Genomic DNA, 18,753 nt, shown 5'->3' on the forward strand with positions numbered 1-18,753 from the left:
GGCTGGTGGAATTGAACCCCTGCAGCTTGCTTCTAGTCATCTTGTTTCTGGTGCAGATATCACAGAACTTTGCGTATTGTATATATTGTATAACGTATTTCCGCCACGTAGGCCATCAAAAATTCTGCCAGATGTTTGCCATACTCCGGGTGTCCTGCTTTAAGTGTGTCGTGGTAGGTATTGAGAATTTGGTTATGCATTGTGGGACTTGGTAGATACAAGCGTTCTGGTAATATGGAAGATCGTTCTCCTCCGTTCGTTGAGTCCCCCGAGAAACCAATGCTCATACTTGGTCTGGTTTCATGGTCCCTCTGACTTCGCCCTGTAACACAGCAACAGAGGGTGAACTGATGCTAACGGCTCCCAATAACTCAATAACATTTCTTCAGGTATGATTGGTACGGTCTCAGGTTTTGCATATACATCTTCCCCTTCGGTATCCCAGCCTATTCGAGAAAGCGCATCCACTTTTCCACTTCTTACACCAGGGCGGTAAGTCACAGTGAAATCGTACTCCGTAAAGAACTGAGCCCACCGTAGATGGCGAGGAGATTGCGCCTTGACTGTCCGTAAGAATTGCAAGTTGCAGTGATCGGTGAGCACCGTTACTGTGTGACCTGCTCGAAGGAGATGGTGACGCCTCTCCTTGAAGGCGTCCTTGATGGCGAGCAACTCTTTATCAGTCACGGCATGATTTAACTCAGCTGGATTGAATTTCATGGACCAGAATGCTACCGGATGTAATTGGTGGGTTTCAGGATCTCCTTGAGACAGGACCGCCCCCATAGCAACGCTAGATGCATCGGTCTCGACCAGATATGGGAGTTCAGGATCTGGATGCTTGAGTATTGGAGCAGTGGTAAACTGGTTTTAAGTTTTCGCAAAGGCTTGTTCAGCTCTGGCGGTCTAGTTGAAAGTTTGTTTTTTTTCGGAGTAATGAAGTGTTGGGATGGACTATGTCCGAAAAGTCTGCGATAAACCACCGCAAAAAAATCACGAACCACAGGAAACTCTGAACTGCCTTAACTGAGGTAGGTGAAGGCCACTGTAGTATTGCTTCCACCTTGTGGTTGTCCATCTGGATCGCTTGTGGAGTCAGGATGAATCCTAAGAACTCTACCTTGGTTACATGGAAGGTGCACTTCTCGAGTTTTGCATACAAATGGTGCTTGCGTAATTTTTCCAAGACTGCCTTCACATGGTGTATGTGCTCTTCCAGTGTCGCACAGTAAATCAGAATGTCATCAATGTATACCATAGCACATACATCCAGTAATTCCCCCAAGACATCATTCATAAAAAATTGGAAGGCCGCTGGCGCGTTGCACAGCCCGAACAACCCAATCTTTGTGCAGAAGGCCGTCTTCCACTCGTCTCCAGCCTTTACGCGACCCAGATGGTATGCCCCCCAAAGGTCAAGCTTCGTATAGTTATAAGCATCTTTCATTTGGTCTGGTAGTACCGGAATCAGCGGCACAGGGTACTGGTTTTTGATGGTAATCTTGTTGTGCCCTCTTTAATTTATACAGGTCCTGAGGTCCCTCTTCTTCTTGGGGACGAAGAAAAGAGCTGAGGAGGCAGGTGACATAGATGGTCGAATAATCCCATATGCCAAGTATTGATCTAAGTAACTGCGAAGATGTTGGTTCTCCTTTTCCGTAAGTGCATTTATGTGACTGCATGGTGCTTTGGCTCCCGGGATCCTGTCAATTTGGCAGTCATAGGGTCTGTGGGGTGGCAGGATGTTGGCTTGGTCCTTCTGAAAGATGTCCTGGTCTGCCTTGTACTCTGGAGGCAATTGTCCCATGATACCGATCACCTTGTGTTTCTTGTTTTGGGATCCAGATTTTGGCACCTGAGTGTCGACGGCTGTGGCTGGGTAACAAGTCTGAACACATTCGGCGGAGAAGGTCAACGTATGGGTCCGCCAGTCTATAGCTGGTTTATGACACTCCAACCATGGCATTCCCAATATGAACTGGAGCTGGAGTGCATTAATTAGGTCAAAAACAATGTGTTCCCGATGACCATCGTGGCATAATGGTACAACCTTCCTGGTGCACTGGGTCACTGGCCCGGATGACAGCTGCGTTCCATCTTCTGAAATGATGTTGTCAGACTTTTCCCTCTTCTGAATGGGAACTCCTATCCGTAGGGCCACAGTGATGTCCATGTAGTTTCCTACTGCTCCACATTCAATATATGCTTCCAGGGCATGCATTCATTGAGGCTGTTCGGGGCAAAGTAGGATTACCGGTGTTGTAAGAAGCGAGACCGTTGACGTCTTCTCCTTTCCCCGACAAGTCGATCTCTATTCTTGTCGAGCCATACAGTTTTTCGATGGCTCCTTCGGTTTTATTGTGCCTATATCAATAGCTCCCAGTGGATTCCGGGGTGTTTTACTCAGGAAATCCTTTAAGAAATGTCCTGCCTTGCCACAGTACAAACAGAGTTGTTGCCGCCTGCGTCACTCTCCTCTTTGGTTTAAGGACCCCTTACACTGCACAGCTGCATGGGCTCAGGCGTATTCTCTGTGGTTCGGTATGGGACCTCCTGAGGACGTACATACAAGGGACGGCCCTCAATACGAGACTGGTCTGGTCCGCCTTTTATGTAGCCGGTGATCAAGCTGCACCTCTATATCTATGTATTCTGCACAACATTCAGGTGGATTCATGACCTGTGCCAGAACATCTTTCAATTCGCTATGAAGACCCCGGTAAAATGGAGTGGTTCTCTTATCTTCTGGCCATTTGGTCTCGGCTACCAGCATATTAAAAGTGGTGATGTAAACTAACAGGTCCTGGGATCCCTGTCGAAGGGCCAGCAACTCCCCATCTATAGCATGCCCCTGGTTTCGGAGGGCGAATAGCTTATCTAACTCTGAAAACCCGCAAAGCTGTACAAAATGGGGTAATTTCAGTGCACCAGTGGCACTGACCAACTGGATGTGTGCCCTCCCAGTTAGGACAGGACAAAAGCCCCCTTGGTTTGGTCGGTCGGGAATGCCCCTGGTCGGCACAGGAAATGAAGCCAGCACTGGTTCATAAACACAGCATACTTTTGTGGATCCCCCAGGAATCTTTCAGGGGAAGCTAGGGGACAGTGACGGGGGCGGTTACTTGCATCTGAGGTGGCACTGCTGCAGCGCCATTGGGTGGGCCAGGTAAAGGGACCTCATCTGCTTGGGTTCTAGTCAGGCATTTTGCTAGTTCTTCTGTTCTCTCTCTATTGACTACTTATTCCTTCCTCATAGCATTATTTTCTGAGTGGGGAGCATGTACCTCTGCGCACAACTCACCTAGTAATGCTGCTAACTGATCGACCTGCGACGCCATGACACTCGGGCAGGGCGTTTGCACGTGGGCTTAGTGTTCTGTAACGCTTACCTTGGGTGCCTGGTCCGGATCGCCAGACGTATGGTCCTTGGTGGTATGCTGCTTAACCCAAACCACTGCCTTCCCAGTGCTCTGCTGAAAGGCTAATTGCCCAGCATACGAAGCGGTTGGGAGTGGTTTGGAGGTTCTCAGTGTGATGGTTTTGGTGCTGGGTCCTCAGGGTGAGCCTATAGGTAGACAAATAAGGAGAGGGTAAGCTACCGTGTCTTCTGCTCTCCCCCTGGCCCCCCACCACCGAACTCCCCCCATGGTATGCTGGCTGGCAGTGCAGGGAATCTGCTCACCTTTGTACTCAAAAGCAGTGTTCAGGACGTCAAGCTGGCATCTGTCTCCCAGTTGCATCACTGTGAATGGTGGCCCGTCCTGCTGCAGCACATCCGATGCCTGTAGGTAAGTGTTCCTTCTTTGCGCACTACGATGCGGTATTAGCGTGCGTTTGTTTAGTGCTCCTGCATTAGCAATGTCCTCTCCTGCTGCAACAATATCCTTGAGCCTGAAGAGATGATGCTGCGCAAAGCACGTTGTGAAATATGTTCTCTTGTAGTTTCAAAGTCTATCTCTCTCTTGTTTGTAAACGCTCCTTTGCAGAGCTCTGTTAACGTGTCTTTTGCCTTGTTTCGGCAGCAAAATGTTTCCTGGTTGCTTCCTGCACTGAAAGAACCCTACAATGTGTAGAACGCCTGGATTGAGGTCGAATGCTGCCAGACTACAGTCAGCGGTAAGCCGATCGGGTGAAGATTGAGGGGGCGTGCTGGAAAACGCTCCGAACACTGTTGATTACTTTCTGTTGCTTTTGTCTCCTAGGAGCTGGATCGCTGAGGTGACAAGGGCCCTTCAGGGAACAACCACTGTGAGTATCCGGAATCCAAATCAGGTAAGCAGGAGTAACTGCATGAGTTGAGCCGCATGGCACGTGGAGTCCGCTCTGTAAAGCAATCGTTACGCTGCTTGCAGCTTCAGGCAGAGAAAATGCTAAGCACTGGGTGTGGCCCAGGGCGGGGCTTATATAGCCCTGGGCTGCACCCAGCACCACTAGACCACCAAGGATTTGTGTAGCATGGATTGGCTGGGGCCATCTTGGTCTTTGTATGGCATCCTGCTGTGGGGGCCATCTTAGTGGAGGCTGCTGCTTTTGTTTGGCTGCCACTATTTGCAATCTGCAACATACGCCAGCCAGCAACCCTTAGAGTCTAGGCCTGACCCACACTATGTGCCTGTGTTCTGCTAGGGATCAGGACACTCAGGTGTGGTTTCCAGCCCTCTTACGGCTGGCAGTGGATATTCCTCGTATTCTCCCTCTCCACCCATGGATCCTAATGGACACAACGGGTCTCCCTCACGAGCTGGTCCTTCGGGGGGCATTTCTCCCTTATGGCTTGGGAGAGTTCAGCTCTTCCTGGTGCTTCTAGGGTCTTTTGCAGGACTCTATCTGTATCATCAAGGATTCCTGGGCAGCTTCTACTAAGTCAGGCTACTCCTCAGCATGGAGCCGCTGGATGGGCTGGTGTGTGGCTCGGCACCTCAGCACCTTGATCCCCTTTATGCCCCTCCTATAGAGGTGGTGAATTTTTTTGTTGAATTGTTCAAAGACGGAAAGGCTTATAGAACTATCAATGGATTCAGGTCAGCCATGTCGACTGGCCATGTGCTCGTCAAAGGAGAACCAGTGGGCAGGCACATCTTGGTGCATAAGGCCCTTAAGTCTATTTGCATTAAGGTGCCGCCTAAAGCTAGGTAGTACTTCCTTTGGGATGTCAATATGGTCTTGGATTTGTTTCGGTCTTGGCCCCATAATGACGACTTATGTTTGCAACAACTTTTCTCTAAGTTGGCCATGCTACTGTGTCCCTTCTCCATCAAAAGGGTTTCAGATATCAGAGCTTTGGATGTTGATAATAAAGTGTTTTCCCTTCTTTGTTTCTAGGGGAATTAAATGCATTATTTATTTCTTACCCAGCATTTCCGGAAGACCTCAAACTGTATGTGGGGCAATGTTTAAAATGTTTTGAGTTAATGACACAAGGGCTTAGGGCCCCAGGTACCTTTCATCTGCTTATTTCTTACAGAAAACCCTATATACCGGTGTCCCCGGCCACTTTAGCCAAGGGGGTCAGATGGGTCATGAAGGAAGCAGTTATTGACATTTCTTCCTTTGGGGAACACTCGGTAAGGGGTGCTATGGCTTCTAAAGCCGCCTTCCTGGGGGGAGGTCTGGACCAGATTTTGAAAGCAGCTAATTGGTCCAGAGAGTCCACATTCAAGACATTTTATCATGAGCGTATTGATCATGTTGCACTTAATGTGATGCAAGGGCTTTAAACTTGCATAATATGAAGTCCCCTGCCTTGGCATAGAATGATTAATCACCCCTCACTAACATGAGAGGGGGTTTAGATTCTATTAAAGACAAGGAGACTAATATTATGTTTGTTTTACATGCAGCTTCGGGGTGAAGTGATCCAGTCAAGGAGGTTTCTTGAGTGCCCCAGGATGGTGCGGCATGAGAAGGACACAGAGCTGGTCATGGATTGGGTTGTCCGCGCTACGGTGTCTAATCTTCAAGGATGCGTCTGATGTTGTGCAGCTACAGAAGAGGATATGTCACTAGAAGAAAGGACTTATATGGGGGAGGGTCTCTGCCTATTGGTTGTTAACAGGGCATGACCTGCCCTTCGTCTTGGATTGGGGATTCCTCCATTTGTTACAACTGAAATGCTGTTTTTTCAGTTAATTTAATGTAACTTTTCTTTGCTGCTGTGGTGTCAGAAGTAAAGATTGTAATGCATAACACTTGCCTCCTTGTCTTTAATAGAATCTAAACCCCCTCTCACGATAGTGAGGGGGATTAACCATTACTGACAATACATACAGCTTTATAACCATCAGCAGTTGGGGCATCCCGACTAATTAGTAACAACTGCCACTAATGGTTATTCTCCATCCTCCTATGTATAGCCAGAAGATATATTATTTATTGTACCACTATCCTCATGAACTGTAGCCTAACACAAAGCAAATTGCCATTCAATCTCTGCCAATTCCGATAATCCCTAAAAGGGGTGTCAGTCAGTCTCACTCTGGTGGTACTCAGTCATTAACCACTAAACTCGGTGACACCTGAAATTAGATGGTTGTCAGAGTTTCACCATACAGTCTTAACAAGTTGGAGTTCATCAGCAAAGCCATGAGGTAAATGTAGTGCTTGGCTGGGTTGACCACAGTAAATAACTGGTAGGATGGTATGTTCCGGTCTGGAGCGAAATATCCAAACCTGTTCATGGGCAGGTCTACCCTTAGTTATATCTCAACCATGATCTTCCAATTTGCGTGGACTCAGGAGTTGTAGGCACTGTGAACAACGGAAGAATTTTTCCATGGGGATCGTCAAATGGCTGGGCATGCCTGATCAGTCAGTGCATGGAAGCTCTGACCCGGGATTCTCTTCTTCTCTGATAGTACTTTGCTATGGCTAACATCTAGTACTGGCTTATGCTTTTGTGCCCCCATATTCTCAATTCTCTCTCCAAGTAGTTTAGCTGGTATCTATCCTGTGGGTGGTCTATGTATCAGGGCCTGAATGGGCCAATTTTGACACCATATTTGGCAGATGGTCTTAATGCATGGAAAATGGGAGACAGCTCAAGGGTTTTTCTTTTTCTTTACCCAGTTGAGATATGCAGATTTTCTAATTATTATTATTTTTTTATTACTTGATTTAATTGTTTAAAAAGAAACCATTTTTACAAGATTGCTCCTTAAAAGAGAACCCGTCTTTCAGTCTAGAGTCGAGAAAGGAAAAAGAGAAAGAGAAAATTCCCCATCGTACCAGCCTCTGCTATTTGAGGAGAAGAAGGAGGAAGAGGAGGGAGAGTTTGGTCATCTCAAATCGTGAGGTCTATTTTGTCAGGTTCTGGGCGTTTCAGTAGCCCAATGCTTTCGTAAAAGCCTGCCACTGCTATGGTCCATTTGGTGTTTACTCCACTCATCAAATTATTCCATCTCTCCTCTTCGTCAAGGTAGTCAAATTTGACAAATCAGGGTCCCAAGTAGAGGGTGCAGGCCTCATCCACTCCTCTACAAGTGAGCAGCAGGTGGTTTCAGTGTTTCAATTGCGTCTGGTTGGTGACAAAATGGACAGAGGCTGGTGTTTGCTTGTTTCCGCCTGGCTAATATCTCATTTGTATATAAGATATTCAGGCGGATGCGCATGAAATTTTCACGAAGCTTCTTCGATGGGCACTTCAGTAGATAGGCTCTGATTCCGTTGACTTTTCCTGGGTTGTCCGGGCCATTCTTCAGGGATTTTATTAATTGTACTTCGTCTATTGTTTGTATCCAGTCTCTTTCCATCACTCGGGTCTTTACTTTTCCTGGGTTGCGGATGAGGATGTCCTGGGAGCAACCTGCCCAGTCAAGGCGTTGATTGTTTTTCTCCTCCCATCGTTGAAGTATCTTACACGTTCCTGCTCTGATTTCTTGCTCTTATAATCTGAATGTGAGCATATTGTTCAATTTTTGGATTGTTAAATATATTTTACAGTTCTGGAAAAAGGGGGGTACACTAATGGGCATCCCCATTTCATCTCCCCTGGGCTTTCCCTCCCTAGCCCAGGTGTCCCTGAATCCAAGGTGTCCCCTATAGCAATCTTTAACAAATACTATCAAATGCCAGCTAGTAATGAGGATCTAATTGCAACAGCCATATCTATTAGGCACCCTTCAAGGATTTTTTTAGAGATGCCCTATTATAACACTCACCAGGGTTTTCAATGTGGCTGTAACAAGGTCTGCAATCTGACCGTGTCAAGAGGGGATCGGAACGCCTCCCAGCTTGGGGTGCGAATCTTACCAGGGTGGAAGCCAGAACCAGTCCTACCCCAGAGAAGGACCCTGCCAGTTGAGAGGGCCCCAATTCCTTTGCCCTCCCCGAGTGCTTGTATGTACATGAATGGTACCACTTTGCATCACCCCATACCTCTGCAAACAACTGCTTCCCAGGTCTTTTTCTGCAATTGCAGGCAACCACAGACTCTAGAAGTTGGGGCGGACTGCCCAAAAGCGCATAACCCAATAGAGCCTTCAAAGGGACCATTGCAGTTAGAGTTCTCCAGATAACAGAATGACACAGACCCGCCAAGAAGAGAGCCGGAGGAGCTGCACCACTACGAGGAATGCAGTGCAGCACTAAACCACAGCAGCACATGCCACACTCCTTCAACAGTCATGGAGCCCCCTCAGAGAGACTTGTAGAGTTGGGCTGCAGAGCGGTTTTCTGCAAGACCTAACAATTCCCAAGTACCTTGGATTTCACTGCAAAGTGGCCCCCTAACATGAACTGGCACACTCAGCAATGCGGGCCACCATTCTTGCAGAACAGCAATCGCGCATGGAATAAGGGGGCAGGTCTGAGCCCTCTTTTTGTAAACGCTGAACATTGTAGGCCCCAGGTGTGGAAGTCAGGAACAGATTGTCTAGAGCTAGAAGTTCAATACTAGAAGAAGGGAGTATAAGAATGGGGACTGGAAGCTGGAGCGTGTGAGTTATTCATGTGAGGTCAGAGGAAGAGGATTTGGCAGAGCAAGAAACCAGCAGGAGGAAGGGCGGTGGACTGGAGTACGGAGATGCTTTAGAGAAAATGTGAGGTATTGGTTGGTGAGAGCAAGTGGTACTGTGCTGTGAGTTTGTGCACAAGGTGGGTGAGTGAGATTATAGTGAAGTGGAGTGGGGAGAGTAGTAGTGGAATGGAAAGCTGAAAGTAGTAGTGGAATGGAGAGGGGAGAGTAGTAATTTTGTAAAGGGGAGAGTAGTAGTAGAGGGGAGAGTGTTAGGAGAGAGTGGAGGGATTAGCATTGGAGGGAGAGTGGAGGTAGTTTGTGTAAGGGATAGAAAGACAACAGGGACATAGGAGAAAGACATAGGATGAGAAAAGCAGAGCAGGCGGTAGGAGTTGGAGGGAAAAGAGCATGAGGGGTAAAGAGAACAGGGACATAGGGAGAGGAGCACCAGGGCTTGAAAGGAAGAGGTTCAACAGGGGCTCGAGTGTCTGTAAGGAACAGCCCTACAATTCCCCAGAACTAACCTGAACGATAGGTTAGGCATATCCTAGGGAGCCCCTGTCAGATAAGGCAATTGCGTTTAGACCCTCACTAACAGCAAGGTAGTATTTAGACAGTTGGGGTCAATAAGTGCTACATGTTAACCTAGCAAGCAGGAACGCCTACGTTAAAGTGGAAACTGCGTACATTTGTCGAGCCAGGGATGGACAGCCATTAGCGATATTTCAAAAAAATGAATAAAAACCCTTGAACCATCTCTGGGAGCTACTGTGTTCATTAGGACATCTGTGATAGTGGATAGGTGTGAAAAGTGCCAAGCTCTAGTACAGTCTCGCCTCCAGTTGCTCCATTTCACTCCACTCCCTGATCTTACTACCGCCTTCCTTTCACCCACCATCTCATCTCACTTCTTACTCCATCCGGTCTTCCACACACCCTCTGCTTCTCTCATTTCTTCTCCCGCCATCTTCTTACCTGCCACTACAGAATTCTCCTAACCTCCTACTGCACACCCCTCTCATCCCTCACTAAAACCCACTACTCATCTCTCACTAAACCCCTCTCCTTACCTCTAACTGCACCTCTCTTCTCAACTCTCACTCCACCCCTCTCCTCACTACACCCCTCTTCTCTATCCATGCCATACCACACTCTCTCAGCCTATCTCTTGGCACTAGCCTCACCCCTCCTGCTTCACTTTGCCCTCATCGTTAATCCCATTATCATCTTGCACTCTCTCCAACCACTGCCTACTCCATACGCTCTCTTTCTCTCTCTCTCTCCCTCTCTCTCTAATACCGCCTACACCTCTCCCTCTCTATTTCTTTCTCACTCACCTATTACACAGCCCCACTCCTCACGCTGCACACACAACTGCTACCACTCTCTCACAAATTCTGCATCTGCAATCTGCAACAATTCTAGCACTGCCTCTCCAGCACACCGCTGCTTTGGCCATCCTACAACTGGTTACTCAGTTCACCTTCATACCTCCTGACCTCACCCCTGCAATCCACAGTCTACCTCTCCTTCTGTCTCTGTTTTTTATGTGGTCCCGCAGGTTCCCCCTTCCATTGGCTCCCCTCCCCCTTCTATTGGCTGCAGTGCTCACCTCACTCGGGAACCAATCTCTATCTGTCTTTTCCCCACAGTCTAGTTTATCCACAGGAAAGGCTTCAAAACCCCCCTCTAAACCACTTCCCTTTTTTCCAGCACAGTTTTGGAAACCATCTGTAATCGTGGTTCTATGCTCTTCTTGGCATGCGGTTGTCTTAGAAGCCATTTCCATGTTGTTGCAGTGAGTCGTTTGTGTTTCCAAAATCCTTGGAGTTGTGGTGTTTCAGATTTCCTCCTCGTTTGGTTACGGTCTGGGGTTTCTTGGCTGCTCCCAGATGTCTTCTGGGAGTCGTGAATCTAAAAAAGAAGAAAAAGAACACTGGCCAGAAAACGGCCGGGAGGAATTTTGCGACAAAAGGTGACACCATGATCAACATAGACGGCACTTGAGGTACTCTGAGATTGTGCTCAGCCCCCACTTAGAGGGTTATGACCCTGGCTGTGCCACATAATGGGCAGACTGGTGTAATTTAAGATCTTAATTTTCTTACAGGGTCATGACCCTGACATGCATCACATAACAGGCTCCAATTTTAGCATTTCAGTTGTAGGCCACATTGATACTTTGTTGTGCTAACTACTTCCAAGTGTCACTGAGCACTCCTCTGGGCCCCTTTTTAGAGAAAGCAGAAGCAGGTCAACTCCCAAACAGGCCGACTCCTTGGTTTTCAGTGCACATCTGCCTCCAAGCTACAGAGCCCACTGCCTTTAGCCTTCTCCACAGCCTTGAAAGGCAGACTGCCAGAATTGTCTTCCAGCTAATTGGGATTTGCCGGGTGCATCACTGACACCTAGACGGTGGCTACAGACATTCCAATTAGTGTGTGCATTTGGGAAGGGATGCCCGACCGCATGATCGAATACCATAAAGATAGTATTCGACCTTCCTATAAAGTACTTGACTAAGCAGTTATTGGGATTTTCTACCTAAGATCTAATGGGAATATGGATGCTTCTCCTTCTTTACAGTTAAGTATATGATGTCAATGGGCCTGTGTTAACGTGGTGATATCTTGTATTACTGTACATATTTTACCATGTGTCCCCTGGTCCTTTTCTTTAACACCATTTAGCAGTACTGTGTGCGACCTCAACATGTAGTGAGACATGTTTCTTAAGTAAGGCTCTGATCTTGGCATATCATGGTTGCAGATGGACATATTTGGCTTTAACAGAGATATAATAGCAGTGTCAGGTCACTGGCTGCATCTGAAATATGATGACAATATTTGAATATGCAATGCTATCCCAGGACATAAGTTCAATATAGCTGGACATATGAGACATTATTCTATTTTCTCCTCTTTCTTGTACTGTTCTTAAAGTGAAGTTTACATCTTTTTTAAAAGGTTGACAACATTTCAGTGAATCTTTCATTATTTAAATCCTAGGTTTCTGGCACTGAGTACTATGAGAGTATACAGCTTGCTGCCTGTCTTCATCATAGTACTTCTCTTGCTGCAGCTAATTGTGGATATGGTACTGTCCAGAATGAAAGGTAAGACCCTGCTTTAAGCCTGATTTTGTTGTTTTATTTTTGTGTTCTCCTGATCATACTTTGTGTCATACTGCATGCCTGTCGGGTTTCACCAACAAATGAATTTTTAGTTTTATCTCACTTGAAAGCCAACTGATACATCTGTCTCCTCAAGGGGCCATTCTTAGTATTTCTTGCACCCCACTAAAAAGCCCTCATTCAACCTGTTTATATTTCTCTGATCCATATTCACCTCTACCACAGACACCAGGCAGAGTTATCTCAAAGCGTCCAACAGGTCACACTACCTGTCCTTTACTTTGGTATTGAAATCTGCTAGAAAGCTCATCCCATCTCCATCCCTGCCTGCTCCTTTCAATCAAAACCCCAGCCTAACCCTACCAACTCTTTGTGGACAACACCAAAATCTTGTTCTCCTTTCCTGAACTCTCCTCTGATCTCTTTATCAAAATTTCAAACTGTCTCTCTGCCATTAAATATTGGCTGGCTTTGTACTTTCTGATGTTAAACCAAAACAGAGGTGCTCTTCTTCCCTGCCAAATGCTCTCTCTCATCTCTTCATCTGCCTAGTTCCCACCTAACACTCTTCTTCAGCTAGAAACCTGTCCGTAATATATGATCCATCTCACATCACGACTTTCATCTCCAATATTGAAACAGCAGCTCGCCTCAACTTCCTAAATATTGGGAAAATCAGGCACTTCCTTTCTTTCAACACTGCCAAGCATCTCTTAACCACATTTGTCTTCTTTTAACTGGACTACTGTGCCACCATCCTCTTTGGTCTCCCAACTATGCTTTCTGTCCTCTTGACAAGATCATTAGTTTTGCTACCAGGACTGTCTTTGAACTCGCTGAATTCTCGCCTACTTCCTCGTACCGTCACCAGGCTGGAATGCTGACGATGCAAAACAGGGCCAGATTTAAATGTATTCTTCTGGTTCACAAATCTATCCACGCTAAGGTACCATTGTATTGATCCTCCTATATCCAATTCTACAAGCCTTTTCATAATCTCTGCTTTGCCTCCTCGGCTACCCTTGTGGTTGTTCGCTCTCCCTGTGCTTCCTCTCTCTTCTTGCTCCATTTGCATGGAATTCACTTTGCCCGGACATAAGAGAAACAGTCCACACAGATTTGTTCAAAACCAAACTTAAAGCCTACCTCCTCGTGTCCAAGTTACCCTCTTAACCTACCTCTCATCTGTCTGCTAGCTAACATTCTTCCCTCGCCTCTAACCTTCCTCTGTGTCTCACTTCCTTTGCCTCCACTCCAGCACTCCACCCACCATGGTCACATCCCGAGCACAGCTGTCCCTACTGCCTACCTGCACTTAAAAGTGTTTGTTGTCCTTAATCTATTTATGTCTACTTATGTATTGTCCGCCGTGACTTCCATTTACACTCCTACGTAACCTGGTCAGAATGTGCCTCAAACTCACCCCATTGTAAGATCCTCACCGCTTTCCATCAAATCAGATTTCTTAGCTATTGTACATTCTTTTGTGATCAAAAGAGCACTGTTACTCCTGTGTATAAATAAATAGCCATCTGACTGTTCTAATGTGAAATTCATTTAATTGTCTGTCCTCGTTCCCCCAAACCAAGCTGCCCATGACATAATAGTTGCTTTCCTCCTGAGGCCCTTCAAAAGAAACTCCTTCGAATTTTGTGTATTATGATCATCTCTCTTGACAACCGACATCCCATGAACTAAGTACAAGTGTTGTTTTGTAGAATCTCAACATCTCTCTGTATTCAAACACCCCTTTTTTAAAAAGAAATATTGGAAAGGTCCTCACTATCACCATATCATTTTTGTTTAAGGCTTGAGATGATAATCCAATAATTATAATAAATGATGTAGGGGTGGACTGCTGATCTCCTTACCCAAAATAGAACCCCCTCTTAAGAAGTGAGTGTACGTTTGTCCGTAAAGCAAGTTTATTGGATACAAATGGCTGGGAGGGCGAGACGACTCTTTAGAGACCGAACTAACCAGATTCTCCCCAAACCACACAAAAGTTACACATTATATACATTATCACAACATTTAAAACATTCCCACATATTTCTTTACAAATTCATCCCCCCCAAAAAATGATTAGCTATCCCTATACAAGGAAATCTAATCACCCCCAAGTTCCCACACTCTCATTGGTTACATTCACTTAATCATCAACCCCTTTCAACATACATTTGCATTAGCTCAAATTTACAGCACACGCCTTTTCGAGATCATTCCATAGTCGATCGTGACATCATCACATGGTTACAAATTCACGTACAACAATCCTAATGTATTACAGGTTCCATCTGGTCAGGGACCTCTAACCCCGGTCGTGATCCACATGGCTTTGCAAGGACGCTTCAACAGTATGAGGAGGGAGAGAAACAAACCAGTTCCATTTGAACCGATGATAGACATCTTATCCGCCCAGATTTGCTGGTGTCCCTGCGATCTTCCATTTCACGTTAATCTATAATGACTACCATTTCCGCACGCATGGCCTCTGGCCACATCCTGGTAATTTCTGAGAACCTGATTGAAACCCATAATACATTTGTCAACCCTACCTTTAACCCTTGCAGCAGGTTTATTACCTGGCCCCAAATCGACCCTAGCAGGTGGTCGGACTTCCCTGGTCACTGAATAACAAAAACTCCCATGTACTCACGAAGATTACATCTCCTCTTCACAATAGAACCAAGTTGTAAACCCACACCTGGCCGCAACTGACCATCTAGTATTGCAGCTGCCTGAACACAGTTAGCCTTCTTCCTTCATCCTCCATCAACCAGCCTCCCAGGTCCCCAAAGTTTATCTCGGCAAGCCAGGTTTCTGTGGTTTACACAAACCCCAACTGTGACGGACCCGCGGTATACAGATTTGTGTATTCGCCATGTACCCATTGTTCCCCAACTGTCACAAACACATTTCCCTGTAAACCTCAGTGTATATATGTCTGCATGTTTGTTCAAGACTACTGCGTCTCCATCCGCAAATCTCCTTTCTCGCATGCGCATATAAAGCTCTTTGCTTCCCATCTTTAGGTGCTAAGTGGCACACCAGACAACTACATTGTGTTCACATTGTATCAACAAACTTGTCATTATGTTGCTACACGTGTGTGAATCTGAAAAGTATCACTATGCACAAAATAACACTAATAGTAACACTCATTCCATTAACCATTAACTACACTAGATACATACTAAATCGCAGCATTTCGCTAACATTGCATCTACCCCCAGTCACGAAAATGGCACGTGCAACGTGAACCCTTCTTTCCCATTGAAACCATTATAGATCACACCAACATTCAACCCTTTAGTTAATTCATTAACTAATAAACCAATTCCTTGTTCTTTTAAACCATCTTCTTGGGGAAACAAGACCCTACAAACATCTGTCATGATAGCACCACTATGGGCATACTCCACCGCTGAATAAACCCAACTCATCCCCCCACCATTTCAGTAATCTACCCGCTGTTCCAGAAAATCATCACAATTTGGTGGAGGACTTAGGACAGCATCTGAAATTCTAACCAACCCTGCATCCATGTCTAATTCAGTCTTGGTACCCATGTGATATGAAATGATAGTGGTCCTAGCCTTGGACAGTCTCACAGTCATCATGGCAGCTGCTCTCAGTATTTTATCAGAACAGCATCGTAAGGTGCATCTGACAGGTACAAAAGATAATAAGAAAAAAGAAAAGAATCTGCATGAGGATCTTCACAGTTACGCTCATCCAAGAAGGTACCCAAGAGAAAAGAGAGTCCAACCAAGGGTCATTCGTTATGCCTGCCTCTTTCTCTATGATGACCCTAAGCTTATGCAGTGTAGTGATTTTCGGTGTCAGAGTTCCATTTTCGGAATCATTAGGTATGAAAGTGCAGCATGTGCACCCTATCTTTTGCCTACCCTCCATAACTGTCAGGAGGTCGAGGGTGTACCTGTTTTGTAGGGCCATGGGCCTCAAGGCCTGCAGTAGTTCTTTTATTTCACTGAAAGCTGATTTGGAAGAATTAACAAACAGTAAAAGCTCATAGCGGCTGACCTGAAGCCACTTTGTGTTCGCAATAGCTTGAACGCCAGGGACCAAAAGAGAAGCAAAGACCATCTCACTTCTGCTGAACAATCTATACTGCTCAGGAATGTTCATTAGGGCTCATGTGGACGTTGGAGATATATAATTAGAGCTTTTAGTCTGATTCAATGATTTTGCTTCTTCACGTTCAGGCTAAGTCAATAGGGTGTCTGTGTCTAATGAAACAAAGGGACTCAAGGGGCACAGAGGACAAAATGGGCACAGATGTGGCTTTAGGCGATGGGCTGGCAAATGTCAAATGTTTCTGAGGAACAATAAGAACAGGCACCTGCAATGTGGTGAGACTGCACACACCTCGCCACACTGGAGGTAATTGTTGATACAAAAACTGTCCACAAGACCAAAATACGTCAAGAAGTGCTGCTGTACCACCAGCCAGATCTGTAATGCGAAGCGTATGCCTGCAGTTCCCATTTGTGCCAGCAAGCACCATGCCATCACCCTTAAAACACAGAGAAAAAGTAACTGGATCTGAACAGGTTTATCTGGCTCCCTGAGCCACATTAAACATTTGAGACATTTATTCTAGACATTTCCACAGTCCTTGTTGATATGTGCCACCCCGTTTTCTGAAAATCCCCTCATTCCTCCAGCTCTGCAACTCTTCACCCCTTGCTCCCATCGATTATTTACAACAATAGGACCTTCCAAATTCAACTGGAGTCTTTGCGTATAGCGTACATTCTTCTGCTCTTTATGATCTTTGCTTGAACACTCCTTGTCAATGGCAAGGACAGAAGCTGTAACTGATTGCCCTTGAAGCTTCCCTCAAACTCTGCACAAGGCTAGGTACACCAGGCACAGTGCATCTGCTAACTCTAGCTCATCAAGAATAAACAATATAGGGGCACCAGAAGCATGGGGGATAATAGAGCATATGTAGCAAGACCCTATCAATCTCTCTCTCTCTCACCATCCTCCTCATATGCTGATACCAAAATCAGCTGCAAAGCTATGTGCATCCACTACTAGATCTATATTTACATTGTCATAATCTTACATGAGGTCGGAATCGATACTTCTTTGTGGACTAAATAATACTTTGTCAAATCCTACATCACTAGACAAGTTAAAAATAGTCACATTTATATTGTTTGCCATGGCTGAACAGAATAACAAGAAAAATGAGAGAACCATACAATTAAACATCCTAACATTCATTGTAAATCCAAATGTCTTCTACGTATTTACAATAAGTTCCTGGCTTTATTGATACCCCCTTCTCGACTGGAACAAACTGCAAATCTTAGGGCATACTTAACTTTGAACCTGCTCCTGTGCTGGGGGAGGGGCACCGGTATCCCTCCACATGTCACCGATATGAATCCACCTCTTGTTGCCCTCCACCTTCACAACAGTCGGAGTTGTGAAAAATCACTCAGTGTGGCCATGGAAACACCTCTCATTCCAGCGTCGTACGAAGGAATGGATGAAAACTAGGATCCAGGGGAGCAAATGCGACTGTTGTGGATCTTCAGATCCTAGGATGTTTCCTCCTGTTGACTGCTGATGAGAAAACACAACCTGTGAAGAAACAAGTCTGACACTCTTTTGTTAAAGAGCTAAAAGCATGTTCTTACCAACAGGTAACCCACTTGCACTCTTACCAGACTTAGTCCTTCAATACAATGTCTGAGCCTTATTAACAAAGTCAATATTCCTAATACCAAAACAAACTTTAATTACATGTTCACAAATTGTAATCACATAATAGCTCAGTCCCTGAGAGATAACAAGTGTTGCATACAAAGTAGAACATTTTTCAAAAACAAAAACAGGTATTCAATAATCATAACATCTTTCAGTGCCTCATTCGAGTTACAATTTAAACAATTAGTACAGCTAAATGGTACAAATCTACTCAAATGATTTTCCTTAAATGCCAACTAGTTTCGGATACATCAGAGTAACCATCTTCAGGGCTTTAAACTGCGCGTCTCTGTTGAAGTGTTCATTTACATTTTCTTCCGTCTACCTACAATAAGTAGTATACTGTTATGAACATATAAGTATTTGAATATTTTGTATCACACTATTAGGTTAGCTACAAAGATAGTAAGACTAAGCTCTTATTTTCCACAGCTATCTGTGTTCATTTGTGACCTGTAACAAAATACAAACTATTAGTAGACTAATAACGTCTAGCTACTATGTAAATATTCACCACATTCCTGTGTCAAATCTTAAAGAGACACTCAGCCAGTTCCCAGGTTGTAGTCACACTGGTTACTCATATGTTTTCACTCCTCCACAGGAGGATACAACTCTGACTCTCTGGAGTATTGAGAGAAATACATTTGTCACTCAAGTGGCCTGATGTTGTGTGCCAACATCACCCACATCAAAAAAATTAGACCGGATGGCAAGGGTTCTAATCACAAGTATTCCCTCCACTAACGGTTAAATTAGACACACGCGTTCATTAAGGTCGGAACACTAGTCAAGATAAACATGGATAATTCTAGCAAACCACATATAAATGGGCCTGCCCCATAGAGATCTCTCCCTTCAGTAAGCAAATAGCTCTCGGGCTGTTCACCTTCTTAGATTATATCATTTCAAGTCAGGT

General features: G+C 45.3%; 1 protein-coding gene across 1 annotated transcript in view; it reads left to right on the forward strand.

Moving 5' to 3' along the window:
- The window catches only part of RETREG1 (reticulophagy regulator 1), a 920,991-nt gene that overhangs the window by 149,440 nt on the left and 752,798 nt on the right, over positions 1 to 18,753 (forward strand). Inside the window, exon 2 of the mRNA XM_069620500.1 lies at positions 11,962 to 12,068. Within this exon, the coding sequence (XP_069476601.1) occupies positions 11,962 to 12,068 (107 nt within the window). The remainder of the gene's footprint in view (positions 1 to 11,961; positions 12,069 to 18,753) is intronic.

This window comes from Ambystoma mexicanum, chromosome 5q (assembly GCF_040938575.1).
Source record: "Ambystoma mexicanum isolate Mex_15411 chromosome 5q, UKY_AmexF1_1, whole genome shotgun sequence".
Classification (NCBI taxonomy): Eukaryota; Metazoa; Chordata; class Amphibia; order Caudata; family Ambystomatidae; genus Ambystoma; species Ambystoma mexicanum.